This window comes from Mytilus edulis, chromosome 2 (assembly GCF_963676685.1).
Source record: "Mytilus edulis chromosome 2, xbMytEdul2.2, whole genome shotgun sequence".
Lineage (NCBI taxonomy): Eukaryota > Metazoa > Mollusca > Bivalvia > Mytilida > Mytilidae > Mytilus > Mytilus edulis.
Window position 1 is genome coordinate 54,804,304 of NC_092345.1, and position 21,642 is coordinate 54,825,945.

General features: G+C 32.7%; 1 protein-coding gene across 1 annotated transcript; it reads right to left on the reverse strand.

Moving 5' to 3' along the window:
- Nucleotides 1–16,282: 16,282 nt before the first annotated feature.
- On the reverse strand, nt 16,283–17,347 carry LOC139510920 (uncharacterized). The gene has a single exon (XM_071297471.1). The coding sequence runs from the start codon at nt 17,345–17,347 to the stop codon at nt 16,283–16,285; it is 1,065 nt and encodes a 354-aa protein (XP_071153572.1).
- Nucleotides 17,348–21,642: the final 4,295 nt, after the last annotated feature.

Below are 21,642 nucleotides of genomic sequence, written 5' to 3' on the forward strand. Positions count from 1 at the left end.
ACAAGATACATCTAAAGGCCAGCTTACAGTCTTGAACAATAAGCAAGTGTTAATGTCAGACTTATTACACAATGATCGAAAGAACAAAATACATGCATCAGTTCGTAAAACACTACCTACATGTAGGAAACTAAAGAGTGATTTCAGATGAATGTTTTGAATATACTTTTTCTCGGAAAATTACAATACACATTTGAATCTGATTTAAAAATAGTCACTATTACACTTTGAAAACAAAGCCTCTTTCAAAGAATATATAGCCTGTCCAATAGGATTGCTGTTTACATGTTTATTTATAATCATTTTTAAAGGCTAATGTATTATATCAAGTTTACTTCGTTTTGCTTTGGGTCTTTGTTGTTGTTGGTTACATGCTTATATTCCGTTGTCTTTTTCTCAGTTTTAGTTTGTTATCCGGATTTGTTTTATCTCAATCGATTTATGAATTTCGAACAGTGGTATACTGCTGTTGCCTTTATTTACATTATAGTTTACTTAACTGATTTATATCATCCAATTTGTTAAAATAATATGTGATGATAATGACAGATAAATCATGAATCATAATACACTAGAATTTCCATATAAATGAAGATATAAGTTAATATATATGTTCATATAATGAGTACTTGTATGTGGAATCACTAGCCAGTTAACACTGGTTTATTTGTCTCTTTCTTATGTTTGTTTGTTTTTGTTGGGGAACCGGGGTCATTCAAATGTACATAGGTGATACATGAATCATTTAGAAATAAAACGGTTAATTTATTTTGTCAGTTACTAATAAATTTGCCATGAGGTTTAGCAGGGTCATAATTGTATGGTAGATTAATATAAAAAGCTGTTACCTCATCAATATCTGTTACTTGATATCCAAATCATCTGGTATGGGCATGTCCCTGGAAAAAAACGAACAATAACAAAATTATGGAGAAAATCGGTCAGTGCTGAAAGCGATAATTGAAAATGTTCTGTTAGTTCTTAAACAATAGAGATGATACCAAGTATGAATATTAACTATAAGATTACACAATACGAAATAGAGAATCTGATGTAATCATGTAGACAATAACACCAATAACCTATAACAAAAAAAAAAAACAACATTCAATACATTTCCGTTTTTAACATTTAAATACTGGTTTGGCAGAAAGAATACGGCTGGTTGCATTTTTCTTCAAGAATAATTTAATTATCGAACTTGTCCTAATAAATTTATATATTTTTATTTTGTTTTTACGGTCAATTTTGATGGCTTACTCCTGGTTCATTTTTTCTTTTTAAGCGAAAACGCCTCCGTCAAAGATTAAATTACTGAGTTAATAGTCCTATTACTGTTATGTTCAATAAGCTATGCGACGTCGTGTCTGGAATTATGGATTATGGTCGTTTTAAATAATTTTCAGCAACAGCGAAGAGCATTTAAAATACACTTTGTTTCAATAAAACTATCTTCTCAAGTTTTAAGATATCTGTCAATTTTTATAAACTAAAATTCCATATTGTTCCATTAGAAAATATATTCTAGAGTATCTAATTTGCCCAATACCCATTAATTAAATATATATTTAAGAAATAATTGATGCAAAATATTATACTTTATTGTAGTTTTAACATGGGTAGGCATAATATTCGTGACTATTTTGACCGAGCGATAGTGAGGGCTAAAATAACACGAAAATAATACCTACCCATGTTAAAACTAAAATAAAGTATAGCTTGCATCAATTATTTCGATTCTTATTAGGACAATTACGTATTCTAATATGACGTCCTTCTTACGCTTTGTAAACAAAGCCGTGTTCTAATGAGCATAGGTTGGTCCCCTCCGTAAAACATTTAGTATGCCTTCGGAATATACAAATATATTTTTACGGTATTTTCGTACGCTTCGACCTATAAAAATACTGTATGTGTTCTATTAGAATCGAAATAATTCCTTCATGTCATACTCTATGCCCATTTTATCATGGGCAGGCATTATATTTGACCACATTTTACACCTCGCTAACGCTCAGTGTAAAATATCGACAAATATAATGCCTATCCATGTTAAAATGAGCATAAAGCATGACATGAAGGAATTATTTCTTAAATTTCTATGTCCGTTTTGTATAAGTGTAGAGCGTTTGTGATAAACCTCACTTTTTTATTTGTAAACAACAGTAAACTTTTGGCTACTATGTGATTTTTAAGAGGAGGCGTTTTGAACAGCCACCATGAACAATTGTCGTATCTACATTTGTATGTCAAATATGTCAATTTCGAATTGCAACACTTTACAGTCATAATAAATGAATAAGTAACAACATGTACATCATTTAAGAGGTTGGAATTTTTTTTTTAAGTTTGATCAAATACATTAAATGCATGCTAATTAGATAAAATTGATTATTCTGCAGTAGTCAATATACGCATGTGCAATCTAATTTATTGGATTTAGAGCATGTTTTTTTTTTCACAAAGCGAATGAAGCACGTCATATTAGAACTATTTTTGATAGTTAACTGAAAATACTTAATCATTTCCCTTAATAGATGCACACCCTTTCTTTCTAAACATGATATGCGACTGAAATCCCAAATTGAAAAATATATGCAGTCATTTGTTTTTCTTTCTCTTTTCTACAAATGTAACTATTTGTTATTGTATGGTGGTTTACAATGCTTATTGTGGCAAATCTGACTTCAAGAGGCTAAAGTAGAGTTGACCATTGATAGTACGACTGTACTCTGGCAATGAAGCATGCTTATCTCGCATTTATCAAGATTATTTTCAATTAACCGGAGTATTAAGAGTCATTTGATGATTAATCGTACACCATATTAGAATACAATAAGGTTGATTGAGATTTCTTGTCTGCTCAAATCGGCAAAAAAACTACAACAGATTGATTACAATGAAGGAATAAAAAAAATTATCTACGCAGGGCAGGAAACAAGAAAAAGGCCAGACGAAAAACAATCCACAAAATGCTGCAATTAAAAAATAACATGTAATCCATCAAAACCGGAAAATGATCTCAGGTGCCCTAAAATGTTCTTGTCTCCAATTTGATGAAACAAATATTGTGGTCAAGCAGACGACAAAAAAATATCTGAATCCAGAATTTACCCATATTTTATGGTGTTATCGTTTTAAAATTTTGCGGGGAAATTATTGCGTCGACAAAATAAAAACAATAATCCGCTTGAATATTTTTTTCATTTATTGTTTTGTATACACCAGGCTGTTAGATTTTTCGCTTTCATTGTTTTTATTTGTCATTTCGAGATAACTATGAGTTATGGGTTTTGTTCATTGTTGAAAGCTGTACAGTGAGCTACAATGTATTATAGTTCAAAGCCTTTATAAGGCCATCTGGATTAGGCTTTTGAATCGTATATGTTAAATATTAATACGTAGCAAATATGTGTACTCTGCAGACACACATGTTTTCTTTCCGGTTTTTTGTTCGAGTAAGATAACGGGGTGGTGGTTGTACGTGTTTAAACTGATGTTTTCCCCACCACAATTTAAGTTTGTGCCATGTATTTCGACCTAGACCACGTGTTTGTCTTTGTTGAACTTTTTTTCAGGTATCAGGTGTTGGTGGTTAATGTTTTGTGTTATTCTTTTCTGATTGTCTTGTCAACCTTTTTATAAAAATGACTATTTTAACTCCCATAATTGCCTGTTTGTATATAAACATGTGATATTTGAATTGACTTTCATGTACTAACTTCTTCTATTTATGAACACAAATTAACCGTTTTATATTTTCTCAAGTATAAATTGAAAAGAACTGATTTTCCCCGCTCATATTTCATGATGAAATATCAAGACAATAAAACTTTAATGTATGACATTAAACCAAAGTATTAACATTAAACAGGCTGAGTGTCATTTGGTCTCTTGTGTGGAATTGTTCATTAGCAATCATACTATACCACATCTTCTTTTTAAAATTTTTAAGATTACAAAATCATTTTTGTCTAGATGATATTTACTAGATGAGATGATGACTATGTATCTGGGGCCACCTGTTTTTGACTATAAGGAGACCACTGAGCATTGTTAATTGGCTATTTATTCCAATTATTACAACTTCTAGATCAATAAAACATATGTTAGACAAAAAAATCCAATTATTTTCCTGTGTCAATATTACATGATGGGTGAGACATGACCATTTCAATATATTAGTCATAGTCTTAGACAAGATTAGGTCAATTTGTAATGTCAAAACGATTGTTTTATTTGATTATGATAAGTGTAGATGCACCAATAATGTAAGAATATCCATAGATCAATGTATAAAAATGTGAAAGATGTGGTATGATTGCCAATGAAACAACTCGTCACCGGAAGCCAATTACATAGAAGTTCACAACTATAGGTCACCTTACGGCCTCCAACAATGAGAAAAACTATAAAATGTCCCCAAACGAATACTTACTATTTATATAGAGGCTGAGATGAAACGATAATTTACTGGTTTTTCGTTCAGTAACAAATACATAGTAGGGACATTCAAATAGATATATAATAATAGGAAGATGTGGTATGAGTGCCAATGAGACATCTCTCAATCCAAGTAACAATTATAAAAGTAAACCATTATAGGTCAAGGTACGGCCTTCAACACAGAGCCTTGGCTCACACCAAACAGCAAGCTATAACGGGCCTGAGGCTATGGTTATGCTATAATAAGTTGTTTACTACATGACTCTCTGAGGAGCGCATGACTTGCATATAGAAAAAATAAACATTTCATTCTTTTAAGAACTTCCGTGTAGTATTTACGACATACCACTATCCCATTGTTGGCTGTTTTGTCGACCGGTACCAACACAAATAGCTTAACAAGTACTTGAATATAAAAAGATGTTGTATGATTGCCAATGAAATAACTATCCACAAGAAACCAAATGACATAGTTATTAACAATTATATTGCTCATTGTTGAAGGCCGTACGATGACCTATAGTTGTTGATTTCTTTGTCATTTGGTCTCTTGTGGAGAGTTGTCTTTTTAATAAGTTGGCCAAAAGCTGTAATAATACGCGAAAGTTCATACGAGCATCACTGAAGAGACATGTATTGTCGAAATAAGCTTCTGGTGCAAGAAAATTGGTACCATTTATTTTATTACTAACACTGGGTCGATGCCTCTGCTGGTGGACTATTAGTCCCCGAGGGTATCACCAGCCCAGTAGCCAGTACTTCGGTACTGGCATGAAAATACGGATTTATTGTGTTATTAAAATTTGCTGTTACAAAATGATAGAAATTATTATAAATTAAGGAATGTATCTCCCTCATGCAAAGCTCTGATTCCTTTCACGGATTTGGCTATACTTTTTGGACCTTTTGGATTATAGCTCTTCATCTTTTATATAAGCTTTGTATTTCAAATATTCTGGCCACGAGCATCACTGAAGAGACATGTATTGTCGAAATGCGCATCTGGTGCAAGAAAATTGATACCGTTCATTTTATTACGGATTCATAGAGTGGGCTAATAAACGAAATTCTGTCATCCTCCTTGAAACTATCATGTAACTAACTAATAGGTATTTGATCCAGTTTACATCATAAATGATGACTATCGTTTGTTTTAAAATACAGATGGATGTCCGTAGATCATCCCGTGTATAATTCATACGAGGTTTAATTCGTTGATTTCGAGTGAAATGTTTGCCATGATATCTGTTATTACGTTTTCTTTTATCAACAATTTATATGCTATCAATATAAGAAGTTTTATTTATGTTCCTTTGTTCCATTATAAAGTCATTTAGACCCAGGGGAAATGGTGTCTGCAGTCGTTTAATCCAAGCAAGTTCGATAATTTTACGAGAATATTCACTAATTATTGTTTATGCGATTGCCCTTGCTTTTTCTGGATTGTTTAGAATGGTATAAATCTTACGGATTTAATATTGTGAAAATGGTATATATCTTAGAGATATAGTCTATTGATTACAGTATTCTGTTTTACCATATGTGTTGATCTAATAATCTGGAAAAATGTCGGGCTGTTATTCTTCAACCATTGTTTTTTTTGGATTCATAAAAATATTTTTTAGTACTTCGAATGATCATTTGCGCATGTGGAGACTCAAATGCATTTCAATTCATTTTACACTTCATTTCAAACACATTTTTTTCTTATTTCGAACATAAAATGAACAATAGTCTGTTTCGAAACCATTAAAACAGCTATCTCATCTTAGAGCAATCCTACTATTATATAATTAAGGCCCGATATATATGGAAATTAGTGCTAAGGCTTCCGATGACATCATATATTACATTGTACTTAAGTGAAAGAAAATCCGAAAGAAAGCTAAAAAACCATAAAAGCAAATAAAAGTTAGAAAAAAGACCATTGTTCATGTGTGTATCAACATGCTTGTCATTAAAACACAGAGAACAGTAAGAATAAAAGATATTGGTCTTTATATAATGCGATTTGAAACGTTAACTTGTCTAGCTTCATGTGCAGATTTGCCGTCCTTTTATTTACTTTAAAGCCAAACCCACCCTGAGAGAAGCCCAAGATAGAAAATAACAAAATCCTTAACGTCATGTAATTGCAATATCAAATAAAGGAAACAGTAGTATATCGCTGTTCAAAACTCATAAATCTATGGACAAAAAGCAAAATAGGGGTAACAAACTAAAACTGAGGGAAACGCATTAAATATTAGAGGAGAACAACGACACAACATTAAAATGTAACACACACAGCAACGGACTAAGCATTAGACAAAATTCGATGAGAATAACTAATACAACATCAAAACCAAATACATGAATTTGGGATAGAAAAGTACCGTGACACGTCTTATAGAAATGTGAATTCACACTCAAATATAGGAGAAAACAAACGACACAAAGGAAACACAACGTAAAAATGTTACACCCACAGAAACGAACTATGATATAACAATGGCCATTTTCCTGACTTGGTACAGGACATTTTTAAAGAAAAAAATGGTGGGTTGAACCTGGTGTTGTGGCATGCCAAACCTCACACTTTGATGGCATTGTTAAATATAACATTAAAATGACAACATAATAATAATACAGGACTACAATACAAATAAATAGGAGAACGTATTAGGCAAAGAAACACATGAATAACAGTTAAAAAAAGGCATCAGGTTTAAAATTCAATACGTCAAAAACGCGCCTCGTCCACACAAGACTTACCAGTGACGCCCAGATATAAAAGTTCGAAAGTCAAAAAAAGGGTACAAAGTTGTACAGCTCTGAGGATCAAAAGTTGAAAAGGGTTGTGCCAAATACGGCTAGGGTTTTCTGCTTGTGATAAGAACATCCTTATTATATAGAACAATTTATGCTATTGCAAACAGTAAATTCTATCAAATGAATATAAAAGATTTACATGATAAAACTGACGTCTTAACTAATTACAGAAAACAAAACCCGAATACATAATACATTGAAGACCAACACAGAAAATTAAGTCAGAATTTATTAACATTCAGGTGCAGCAGTTAAAGAAATATAAATAACTGGTTCCTTCCCTCTTGTACTTACTGAAGTATTCATTGTATTATACACGATAGTATATTAAGATTTTCAGAATAATGGGCCATTGAAACAGTCAGAAAATCTACTAAAGCAGCGTTTGGAAGTAATAAGTCTGAAAAGTTCTAACAATTCGTATGACAGTGGGTTCAGACAATATAGGAGAAGTATTTGCCTCATTAGGATCTTGTTTACTGAAAGTGTAAAAACTGAATCACTATAAAGTACTTATTATTCCTCAACGAATGTTCTTGTATTATGTTATTGAACCTTGTAACCTAAGAAAATTGGTATATCAACATCATTACCGCCTAAAGGCCATTCTTAAATATTTAACGGGATTTTCAAATTGAAAATTTGAAAAAAGACTCTTGACAATGATGGCCAGACTTGAAGTAAAAGATTTGATTTTTTTAGTATTTGAAGGTTAAGATCAGTTTAGTCCACCCTTCAAATCTGATACGATTTTGTCATTGATAGTCGTCAAAACAGATTTAAATTCTATAAGACGTAAGATGACAAATAAAGAGAGGAAAATACAAAATCATGTACAACGGAATTAAAACAAATCAAGTCAACATAGTAATCTAAAAATAAGTTGAATTAAAGTGGTACCTAACACTTTAACTAAATTTAATTTGGCTCGTTTAATTTTCTTAATATTTTGACAAATTATTTACTTTGACCCTTTGACAAAAATATAAAAATTTCAAAAAATTTGAACCAACCGTTTAATAAAAAAAAATTACACTGGTTATATAGCAGTTTGACAAACACTTATTTTGATCATTGAGAAGCTTGATATTCCCTTATGAACACAACGTCATTAAAACATTCTGCTGATTTTACAGAGTTATCTCCCTGTAGTGTTAGGTACCACCTTAACCTTAGATGCACTTGCAGTCCAGTACGAGTAGTTTCAAAGCTGCACTTATCAACTATAATGGTTCAACCAGTCGTAAAGAAAACAGCAAGCCTATAAATTACCAATATGATTTAGATCTGATAAAAAAGGGTATCGTCTTTTTCCAGCCTCAGTATATCACCCTTCTCAGTCGCTCCGTAATTTTCGTGTCACGGCATTGAGACGCGAAAAGACATCATCACTGACGTCACAATATATGAGAAGGAGTTATCGGCGATCTCTCAATGTGTGCGGAGACGTTATCAAACTGGTTTTTGTCAAGCGTAAAACTGCCTAATGGAATGGGAAAAAACGAGTAATAAAACCAAGAACGATAAACAGATTGTCGGAGTATCGAAACATATCAATGTGTATAAAACCCGGTATTCTATTGTTTTATGTAGCCATGTTAGGCGGTGTTGCCGTAGAAGTGCGAGAAAAATCTGTGTTTTGTATTACCATTTGATGCACTTAATCATTGTTATATATCTTTATTGACCTCTTGCAATCTATTTTAGTTAATTTTGTTTTGCCGTATCACAGACATGACATTTATAACCTATTATTTTCATTAATTCACATTTAGTTGTGGAATAAAATATGATAAATCTCCATCGGCTGATTAATGGCAATATTTATGATGAAACAGTAGTATCCGATAGAACTGTTCATCTAGTTTATTGCATATCATATCTGTTAAAATATAAAACATGAAATAGAAGGCAAATATTGTTTTTTCTTTTTCTTTTTCACAATCATCATTATTGTTATATCAATTTTTATTGTCTTTCAAATCTACTAAAATGTCAAACATTATAAAACAGAAGGGAAATATGAAACATAAAGGTATATCACGAAACACCCACATCTTACATTAATGAAAGGAAAATGACAGAAAACATAAAACAGACGTACAATATCAAATACACAACTAATTTAACAAGCACCACAATCTTTTGTTAGAAACAACAAGTGTGGACACAGATCAGTGTGGATAGTATGTTTGGATGTTTGAAAGTGCAGAAAGAGTTCTCTGGTTTTTCCCATAGGGTTCTGTGTTGAACTGTTGTGCCTAGTGACAGTCAACCAGTACTAAACACTGAAAATAACAGTCTTATGTTCAATATTGTGTTCTACAGTTCAATATATATAAGAAGATGTGTTACGAGTGCCAAAGAGACAACTATCCATCCAAGTCACAAACATTTTCAGGTCAATCAAGACTGTCATGTAGAAGACACTACTTTAAATCAGTGCTGACCATTCATAGATTTTTTTTATCAAATCTACATATTTGCCAACGTGCGATGATTGCTTCCTTTATATAGTAAATGCTCCAACGCCGGTTAGAGACAAATAATGTATGGAATTTTCTGATGCAAATGTAACGGACTTACTGTAGAACTGTGGCACGATAATGCCCGAGTCACACTGTTCCGATTTTTACGCCAATGGCAACACGATTATGGAAATTTTCAAAATCGGGACTGATCGTATCCAGATCGGGCTATTCGTAGTGCCATCTTTAACCATCGTAGAACCATCGGCCACTTTTTCTAGCCTTCGTGGACAACTTCGGGAAGGGTTCTAAATTTTTTAACATGTTAAAAAATCCCCGAAGGTGCATCCGATGTTGAGGGTTCGTATTGAGTTCGTATCACCATCCTCATCATCGTAATGTCACCGGGAATGCATCTTTGAACATCGTATTAACGTTGTGCATGATGTTCCTACAACACGACGCTACACTAAAAATGCGGCGTCAAAGAGGGTTTTTGACTTCGATTAATTTTTGCAAGTTTTATTCGGGTTTTTATATGTTGTTGGTTGATTCTGGTTCTGTGTTTTTTGTGATATCATTTTATCATAATTTACCTCAAGTTGTGGAAATCAATTTAATAATGTTTACCCTTTAAGTTATTTCATCTATAAATGCATTTACTTTCGCAAGTAATGTAGGATTGATTGATTGATTGTTGGTTTCTTTACTCCGCATTAGCACAAAAAGGCTATATCGCGGCGAGTAATGTAGGAAGGAAAAATGTGACGGAAGTACATGTACATACGGTTTTCCATAAATAGTTTTTTTAAATGTACAAAACTTTTATCATAGGATGTTTAACTTTCATGTATATCATGTCATTGTAAAATTTCTATATCTTAATTCAACCCAAATACAAATATATCTGACACTCTGCAAGTAAATCGAAACATTTTTACCCTTGGTTAATTTGAATAGAATTGTATTTTCCCTGGCACGTAATTTGTCGAAATACACCCCTTCAATTACTTGAACCTTGGCTCGAGAATTATTTCCCAAGTCATCTAAAGTTGCTTGCTTACATTGTTTTACTTCTGATATACATTTTAAAAGATAGAAGTCTACTCCTGAATTGTCCGTAAAAACGGATAATATAATCTCGGGTTTTATTAATTCAATGAAACATTCCTTGGACTTGTATTAAGGTAGCAATACACAGTTAGGAGTTTAGTTTCGCATTTTGGCCCCGGTGGATTTTTCAAATAGGAAAGTTATTGTGTAATAAAATTCATTTTTAGAAAGCTGAGTGTTAACTTAGCCTTCAAAGATGGTTTATAAGAGCATCAAGATAATTTTTTACATGTTTTATGGGCTATTTTCTGTTTGACAATCCGTATTTTCATAGCTAGACCGGCTATCGGTCCAGAAATTAATGTAATGTTTAGTTTAAACAATATTTATTAATAAACAATTTCAAGTCAAATATTACAATGTTACATAAAGTACAAATATGGGATTCGGAAACAAGTTTGGAAAAACTTTTATAAATCCGTCTCCCTAAAAAAACAAAAAACATCTATTTAACATACAATATTACGTGCCAACAGTATATTCATTTTATGGTAGCATATGATACATTGAATAAATAAACACACACACACAAAAAATAAAAAAATACAACAAATGAAATAAAGGAAAAAAAGAAAAAGTGAGAAAAAAAAAGAAAAAAAATAAAAAAAAAATAAAAAAACAAGAAACAGTCAACTCTTATTTACTTTTCTAGACAGTCACTGGAACCAACACACACGTCCGACCACAATCAACTACACCGGGTCATCCACTCGATTTAACATCATATTTAAAAAAAAAAAGTCTAAATATATAATATATATATACATATACTAGATTAACTTTCAAAACGTTTTGTTTTATTAATGTATTCAGAAACTTTATGAAATATTTGCATATTGTCCTCGTCAGCTTTTAGACTATCCCCATATAAAATAATCTTAAGATTAGAACAAGAGATCGTCCCGATAGTATCCCTTCGAATTTCATTATATTTTGGACATTTGAAGAAATAATGAGAGGTAGTTTCTACTCGACCACAGGAACACAGTGAGTTCTCGATTAGATTTTTTTTAAATAGATGGTCCCTTAGAACACTACTCTGGAGCCTTAGTCTTGCTAAGCATATCTGTTCTCTTCTACAGCCGAAGTGAAAATATAATGGTATTTTATTAATATTTTGAGAAAGATAAGTTTTAAAACCCGATTTTGATTGGTTTAGACGAATGTCGTCAGGAATATTGTTCCAAAGGTTTACTACGACTGGTAGAAATGACTTTTGATAATAGCTTGTTCTGCATAATACAGTTTGTAAATTTGAAGACCCCCTAGTCCTGTGGTCGTGTAGATCTAGTCTCTGATTTGGAACTAAAACAGAAAGATAATCAGGACAATCTCCGTGAAACATTTGATGAAATTTTAATAACTTATGTTTATCACGCCGAGACTGGAGAGTTTCCCAACCGGTTTCATCGTACAGCAACTGTCTTGATGTTACCTTAGTACCACCTGTAACGATTCTTGCTGCTTCTAGTTGTAAGTTTTCCAGAGATGTTTTTAAATAATTAGGTATGTTATCCCAGACAATGTCCCCATATTCTAAGACTGGGCGTATGAAAGATAAATAAATAGTTTCTAAATGTTTCCTTTTAAGTTTAAACTTTAACTTTCGAAATAATGCTAATCTAGGAATAGCCTTATCAATAATCATTTTTACATGATTGTTCCAGCTTCCATCTTCATTTATAATTACCCCTAAATGCTTGTGCGACTCAACTTCTTTTATGATATTATTATTCATATACACTGGCGGGTGGTGGGGTTTATGATGCCTCTTTGAAATGGTCATTATTTCTGTTTTGTTAGGGTTGAAATTGACAAGCCATTGCTTAGACCAATTATGTATTTTCTCGATATCTTTATTTAGCTTTTCTGCCGCTTCATATTCGTTATCAACCACTATATAAATTGAGGTGTCATCAGCAAAAAGTTTTATATCACATTCGATGTCATTGACTATGTCATTTATATAAATGAGAAATAAAATAGGACCCAAGATAGACCCTTGGGGTACCCCAGCTGAGACATGTTCGTTATTGGACGTTTCTCCACCAATGACAACCTGTTGCCTTCTTGAGTTTAAATAGCTTTCAAACCAAAGTAACAAGTTACCATTAATTCCTATTTTTCTAAGCTTATATAGTAAGCCTTTATGCCAAACTCGGTCGAAAGCTCGACTAATGTCGCAGAAAATTACCCTGACCTCTTTCCCTTCATCTAATGCTTTACCAAAATCGTTAATAATACATAGTAGTTGGTTTACTGTCGAATCACCAGGGATGAAACCAGACTGGAATTTTGTTAATAAAGAATTTGTAATAATAAAGTTAAAAAGGTATTTAAAAATGCATCTCTCCATTGTCTTACCAATGTTAGACAACAAAGATATAGGTCTATAATTAAGTAAAAATTCTGGGCCACCTTTGTTTTTATAAACAGGTATAACATTTGCTAGTTTCCACACATCTGGAAACCTCCCTGTTAAGAGGGATAGATTAAAAAGTTTTGTAAATGGATACTTCAAGACAGTTGCTGCCGCCCTCAGGAGTCTTGGACTGATTAAATCAGGCCCTGTAGCTTTTGAAATATCAAGATTCAAAAGTACATCTTCAACATCCTGCTCACTAATAACCAGTTCCTCTAGTTTATTAATTTCATCATTTTCTAATATTGGTAATACATTATGTGAATCATCAACAGAAGACTGAGCGCAGAAATAATCGTTAAAATATGTAGCCTTGTCGTAATCACTTTCTATATATTGGTTATTGAAAATTAAAGTTGGATATGTTGATTTTTTGTTTGGTAGTCCGATCAAATTTTTTATGGTTTTCCACCATTGTTTAGTGCTTAATGTGTGAATACTATCAACTTTACTTATTTGCTTTTCTAAGAATTTTTTTTTACTTGATCGAACATAGTTTATGCATTTATTTCTTATACGTCGAAAATTTGACCAATCAATTTCATCGTTTGTTATTTTTGCCTTTTTATTTAATCTTTTACGCTTCCGAATCATTTTTCTTATATTCGAATTCATCCAAGGTGGATCATTTTTCCTAACCTGAACCATTTTATTCGGGATTGATTTTGCTGCCGCTTCGAGAATTTTTTCCGTAACATTTACTGCCGCGGTATTAATGTTGTGATTATCAATTAGAGAATCCCAGTTAATTTTAAGGAGTTCGTTTTTAAACAAGTCATAATCGCCTAAGTGGTATTGCCAAATTTGTCTTTTAAAGGATTTGGTTAATTGTTTTTCGATATTTATTACTGCACTTATAGGGCAATGATAACGTACAGAATTTTCGAGGATGTTTTCACCAACTTCTGAGTACAGTATTACATCCGGATCATTTACCATAATGAGATCAAGTAGCGACACTGACTTTTCGCAAAAATATGTAGCATCAGTAATTATTTGATATAAGCTATTTTGGTTGCAAATTTCTCTAAGATTTTGTTTGCTATGATTAAGTTGGTCATCATTAAAATCACCGCAAATTATAATTTTATCTGCATTCGAATTTATGGCAAGATCTATTGAATAGTTTATTTTTTCCCACGTTTGGTTATCTGAATCTGGCGGTCTATAAAAATTCCCAAATAATATATTTGTTCCTTTAACATGTATTTTGACCCAAACACATTCCAATCCGTTTATTTTAAATTCAGGTTTTTCTTCACTAAAAATATTTTCTTTCACATAAATAGCCACACCCCCTCCTGCTTTATGATTTCTATCATTTCTGTATGGTTTTTTAAAAGATTCCAATTTGATATTGCTGTCATCAGTGTGTGTATTAAACCAGGTTTCGGTAAATAACAAAATATCTCTGTCGCTAAGCTCAGCTTCAATTAAGTCTCGTTTCGCTAGGAAACTTTGTGTATTTAAACATGTAAAAGTTAGAAACTGACTACCAGTGAGCCAGGAGTCGGAATGTGTTGAACAGATACTTGGACTACTTGTAGAATTAGAGATTGGACCGGGATTTTTTTCTATATCACCAGCTCTATACATGAGATAAAACAACCATAAACACGTGGCAATAATTAAGATGGTCAGTAAAATCACCAACGACGACAATACACTCAAATTCATATTCTGAAAATCATCAAGTTTATGTTTTTGTTTTGAGTAATAGTTTAATCTAACATTAAGTAAAGCATAAAATAACATTGTTATTTCAATGTTACATATTATTCGACATAGGACATATAAATGTACACCAAAAGATTTGTACTTTGTTATGATCAGTAATAACACAAGTTGATCTATAGTTAGGCGTAGATGCTTAGGCAATCGAGTACACCGCGAGTAATTTGACCCAACGCGTGCCCTATATGTAATTAGGTCAACGTTTGACATAATGGTATTATTATAGTAGATACTTTGTGTAATATAGGACACGCGTGGGGGCTTATTGTGCTCATAGTATAATAATGGTTATAATCGGATCGTGTGTTGGAGGCAACAGTGACTGACGAAAGCTGATAGGAATAGTAGGACGTGGATGACTGATAAAAAAAAGTAAGTAGGAAAAAGTAAAATGTATACAAAGTGAAAAGGGAGTGGAACATGTAACAGAAAAAAAACAGGATTTTACCACAACAGTGCCAAAAATAGTTGTACTGTTAAAAGAAAATAAATAGTATTAACTCTGTTTGGACATCAAGATTCGTATATCAAGAAGATATATTAGAATAACATTTTTGTTTGTTTTTGGTGCTTTAATTGACTACTAATAAGCAATGAATAAAGGCTTTTTGAGTGAATTTGATCTTTTTAACTAATTCAACAAAACAAAAAAAAACTCAAACAATGCAAGAAAATAAAACAAACACAAAAAAAAAACACAAAAAAAAAACACACCAACAACTGAAAACCCATCAACATAACCAGAGGAAAAAAAAAGGGGGGGGGATTAAGTAAAAAGCCAAAGGGAAACGGGAATACAACTTATTTCGATATAAGGGGTAGAATACAATGACACTTTGAATTACATGTAGTAGAACATAACTATTTTTGGCAATTTTTTTTTTACATGTATCAAAGTAACAATATGTATACATTTTCATAAGTACTAATAGTCAAATGAGTACAGGTGTACGCTTGATTAATCTAAAATTTTCGCTGTATAGGAAAATTGTAAACATAACCAGAGGAAAAAAAAAAGGGGGGGGAATTAAGTTAAAAGCCAAAGGGAAACGGGAATACAACTTATTTCGATATAAGGGGTAGAATACAATGACACTTTGAATTACATGTAGTAGAACATAACTATTTTTGGCAAATTATTTTTACATGTATCAAAGTAACAATATGTATACATTTTCATAAGTACTAATAGTCAAATGAGTACAGGTGTACGCTTGATTAATCTAAAATTTTCGCTGTATAGGAAAATTGTGAATGTGATATTTTTACATCGTTTTTAATTGGTTGATCATTTATTAGTACCTAGAGCACTCGTATAAAGTTGAACAGGAACGTCACTAGCTGGTTGTTCGCTGACCCTGTCATGACCATTCGACGCGTACTGCATTTCTGTTTCTTGATTGTCTTCAATCTCGTTTATTTCAGTAAAGTTATCGGATTGGAAAACATAGTCATTCAGATCATACATACGTGTGACGGCGTGTTTTTTGTTGTCGTTCCCAATAATCATGATCTTTCCATCAACCACCCATGTTGCCTTAAGTCTATGGTTGCGCACATACGCTCTAGCTTTGAATGCTATTTCATCTCGCGTCTTTGTTAAGTCTTGGTTTATACAAATATCATGAAGACCTGGTATTTCTCTAAGTTTCTTGGCCGATTTTAAAATTTCGACTTTTAAATCATGCTTTGGGAACCTTGCAATGATTTGGCGAGTTTTATTTTCCTTGAATTTTCCTGTACGATGGCTTACGCTAATGTCATCAACTTTTATGTTCACTCCTATCCTTTTTACTATGTCAATCACCTTTTCAGTAGTATTTTCACCTCTTGAAAAAGGCACATCACTTAGACGGAGTAGACCTTTTCTACTGTGCTGTTCGAGATCGTCAACTTTTTCTTGTAGTTTAGTGTTTTTTACATGCAGCTCATTTAGTTGGTTTGTTTTTATTTTAAGGGTTGATTCCATTTTGCATTGTTTTTCTTCTATGTCGTTTATCCTGTCAATTAAGTGTTTTTGTTTTTCGTTTACAACCCTCTCGACGGTCTTGTCAATATCGTCTTTCAGTAGCTGTTTAACAGTTTCGGCTATCCTAACTATATCAATTTCAGTCAAAGATACTTTAGGAAGCAAGTCTGATGGATTACTCATTTCGACTTTTCCTCTAGAATTACAATCTGATTGTTCTGACTCGCTGACTGTGTCCGACTCGGAACTTATTTCACTATTTGTACGTTGTCTCTTGTCCTCAACTTGCGACGACGGTGATGGCCTTGAAGATTTTCGGCGTCGACGTTTTTTAATGTTTAATGGGGTTGTAGAGTATGTTTCGTCGGAGTCGCCTCCCTTCATCTACTTAGTTATGAAACAAATGTTTACAAACAAATTTTTTCTACACGAACTTTTTGACGCAATTTTACAAAAAAATGAGACGAAAGACATATCATTTTTATTGGATTTGCTGAATGATGTATGTACACAGTTTCAGAAAAGGTATTACTTCAAGCGATTGAAATTCTACTTTTAGCCAAATTTTGGGGAAATATGTGACATCTTTTCCCCCCTTTTTGCAATATTTTATAACAAATAAATGCAGATTGTTGCCATGGATACACCCAAAAGAAATTATATTTTACCATTTTATATACTGGATATAAAATCTATGGAAGATTCTGATTACATACATATGCACATATATGACACAAACAGTAAGCTTGATATTGCAAGAAAGCAATGAAAAGGGAATGGTAAAATCTATAAGGGCAAATTTTAATATTTTTTCCTAACTGTTTATTGCTACCTTATGTCTTCAAATATTGGTGAATGCACCTTACTGAAGTGACGACTTTAAATGATCTAGTTCGTAGTACTTTCGCAACATAAATTAAAATTCGAATTTTACATTTAGAGGACTGTCTTGGTGTCTCCAATTTGTCTTTGCAAAAGTTGAACGAAGTTCATGTAATGAGATTTTTTTCCCTTTTACCATTCTTTTAAATAAATCGTAAAAAGCTATAAACGATTAATAAAAATTGCAAAATTTAACCTGTGTCAAATCTATGTTTCGGTCAGAGTCTATAGCAACATGCACTATTCTTTTTTTTTCGACAGCCATAAAGATCTTTTTTCCAAATTTCACCACACGATTTGTGTTAATTATCATGAACATTTAATTCAAACTTTTGCACATGTACGTTGGAAATGAGCGTTTTTCGGATTTTTCGACGTTTTCAGACGTTTGGACAAAATGGCTACCGTTTTGTAATGTGTTGAAGAATTTTATTCCTTTAAGACCCAAATATGTAGTTTATAAGTAAAGAATCTTGGCATTTTGTACTCTTTGTGTGTGTATCTAACTTTTGATTTGATCAATTATAAATAACTTATTGGAATGTCAGTTAAAAAATACGCGTAAACTACTTTGAAAAATGAAATATCAACTTGGACAAAATGGCTACCGCTTGAAAAACGACTGTGTAGAGAAGATTTTATAAAATCTGCAATATTTGAACTCACGAACAATGAGGCAAATATTTGTACTTTTGATAGATGTTATTTTTTTCTTACTCTTTTTATTCATTTTCCGCTATATCTACTTATAAAATTCACGTTCAGTCGTTAAGTTCCCGAAAAACGTCGTTGTACATTTTTCTTATTCTTACTTAATATGCAGCCACCGACTCAAATGAAATTTGGCAAAATAACGGCTTTAACGACACAAAGAACCGACATATGTCGTTGTTCATGCCAAGTTTCCGGAAGATCAGAGAATAAAAAATAGGATCACTATACATAAGAGTTAAACCAGTTTTTCATAAATGTAACGTTGGACATCCGTTTTTTTCACATAGCTTTGTTATTTTAATCCTCAAATATACTGGTTATTACTTAGTATATGATCAAGAGCTATAAAAACATAATTTAAAACATATATTGAATTTGTTTTAATAGTGGTTCGTGTTTGCTAACATTTTTATTTTGTTTTGCGGAGGAGAAATTTCGAAGATTCTGTTTTAAATCCTAGGGGTTGTAGGAACAGCGTGCGTAACGTTATTGCATTCGTGTTTCCATCGTTTCCATCGGGCAGTTTTGACATTACGATGTCTACACGAATGAATCACGAAGCTACCCGAAGGTCTTACGATGGCTACACGAATGAATCACGAAGCTACCCGAAGGTCTTACGATGGCAACACGACTTCGTAGAGACCTCGTAATCCCGTCGTGTTGCCATCGAATAAAAGTACGAAGGCGACAAGATGGAACTATGACGGCAATAAATCCAGCTAAATGTAAGTTAATTTTCGCGTTAGAATACATTTAAAGTGCCATGCGCGATATGCACTGGTCAGTCTAATACGACAGTTAAGAAAGACGTTCACAAAACATAGAGCTCACATCATATGATTCTATGAGAACAAGAAAGACGACAGCGTTGTTTCTATTAATTCAAATGGAACAAGAAGAGCAGCTAATACAGGCTCAGGATTTACTTTTACAAGTAAAATAATATTTTTTGTCAATTTTTCATATCAAGTAACATAATCAAAATCATAAACGCGCCTCGTACACCAACACTGCAGGTACACGTATATAGGGAAACCAACTTTTTCTTCATTATTCTGATTTTTTATGTATCGTCTGAGTTGTTGTCACACGAATGTTTACTCCATAACCATTTTGTTTTCTATATGTCATATTTTGCCGCATTTGTTGCTTACCCCACATCCTTCCTTTTGTCTATATATATTATTATGATATTCTCTTTGAAAGAGCTCTTTATTGTTTATGAATAAAAGGGATCAACGAACGAACCCATTACCTTACCTTTAAGATAGATCAGTAAACATGGGCATAATCATAGGTGATTATTCAGACTAGTACACACATTTTACAGTTCAAACAAGGCAATGTCGAGCGTGGCATCCCCTCGTATGTAACATATTGGGGACAAATATGGACACTATATTTGTATATGACACATGCAAAAAATGGTAAATTGAATATGCATATTTGATAAATAAACTATCTTATTAGAAATCAACCAAAACATTCAGTAACTGGAAATACCTTTAATATTGTCTTTAGAACCAGCAGGTAAACAAATTTCCTGTGTATTATGCTATTTCAAGGAGAAAAAACAAGTTCATCTGCATGACCTTGACCTTTGGCCTTGAATGTAAAAAATGTCAGATCATTACAAGGAGGAACAATATACCAAATGTGGTTAAAATCTTTTGAAGCATATTGGTTTTAGAGTGTCCACAAGGGTGATATTGCCTTGTATTACAACTGCCACGTGCTGTGACCTTCACCTTTGAATAAGATATTCTTAACGAGTAACACCATGCCTAGTTTTGAGCATTTTGGTTCTGGAGTGACCATAACAATTCTATCTACACGCAACTTACATGTAGTAGGCGAGGGGATAATAAACTGTGACCTTGACCTTTGAACTTAAAAGTCAATAGCGCTTAAGATACTCTTAACGAGTAACCCAATACCTAGTTTTGAGCATTTTGGTTCTGGAGTGTCCATAACAATTCTATCTACACGCAACTTACATGTAATAGGTGAGGGGATAATAAACTTAGTTTTATCAGAATTAGACAAAAAGATCGATTTACCGCCATGCATGGCAGACTTGTACAGAAACGGTTTATTTTAAATGCATCGTAAGCTGTACACGACGTGTTTTAGACATCGTATGGCCATCGCGCCATCATCGTAATCCATCGTGTAGCCTTCGTAATCCATCGTGTAGCCTTGGTGATCCATCGTGTAGGCTTCGGCTGAAATATGAAGCTTAAACACCCGTCCATCTTTTGCTATCGTATATAATTTCGGCACCATCGTATAGACTTCGTTATTCATCGTACTTGCTTCGGTCACTTTTTAGTATTTTAACGAGATCGGGACCAACTTCGTACGAACTTTCAATTTTCGCATTCGGGTGTCCATCGTATATAAAAATCGGGACAGTGTGACGCGGGCATAAACTAGTAGCAAGTATTCCCAGTACATCCCAATTTTAAGTAAAATTAAAGCAGTGATTTTTTACGTCAATCTTAATATATAAAGGTGTAGCATATAATTTTAGACATTCACAAACAAGCTTTGAGAGTTCCCGATTCACCACAGTACTAAGAAAAGTGACTGTTTGTAATTGAGGAATTGATAAAACTAAAGTACTATATAATAACCAAACTCTTTGAAAAGTTTAATTCAGTGAATGTTTTAAATATACAGCTGGTATTTTATCAAACATTTAGATTCGTACATATTAAGAGTAAAAGCATATACGAAAACGTACGGATACAGAAGTTAATAAAGGATAAAATGATGCTTAGTATGACAACCATGATTGTATTGCCCTTTTTAGTATCTTGCTATTTGTGCTACTTAAGATTTTTTGTGAAAAGGGCTACAGGATCTTCAGGGTTAATCTTATTTTACAACGGCACAACACACCGGAATTTCCAAAAAACTATATAAAAACCTGCGGTACCTTGCTGTAATTAATTGTATATGAGCTATACCCATTTAGTAGACAATTTTAGCATCCGTATTAAATTCAAGAAAATATAGTTGCTTGAATTGGTCTTTGCTAGCCAATTTCAAATAATTGATTTTTTCATTATTCTCAG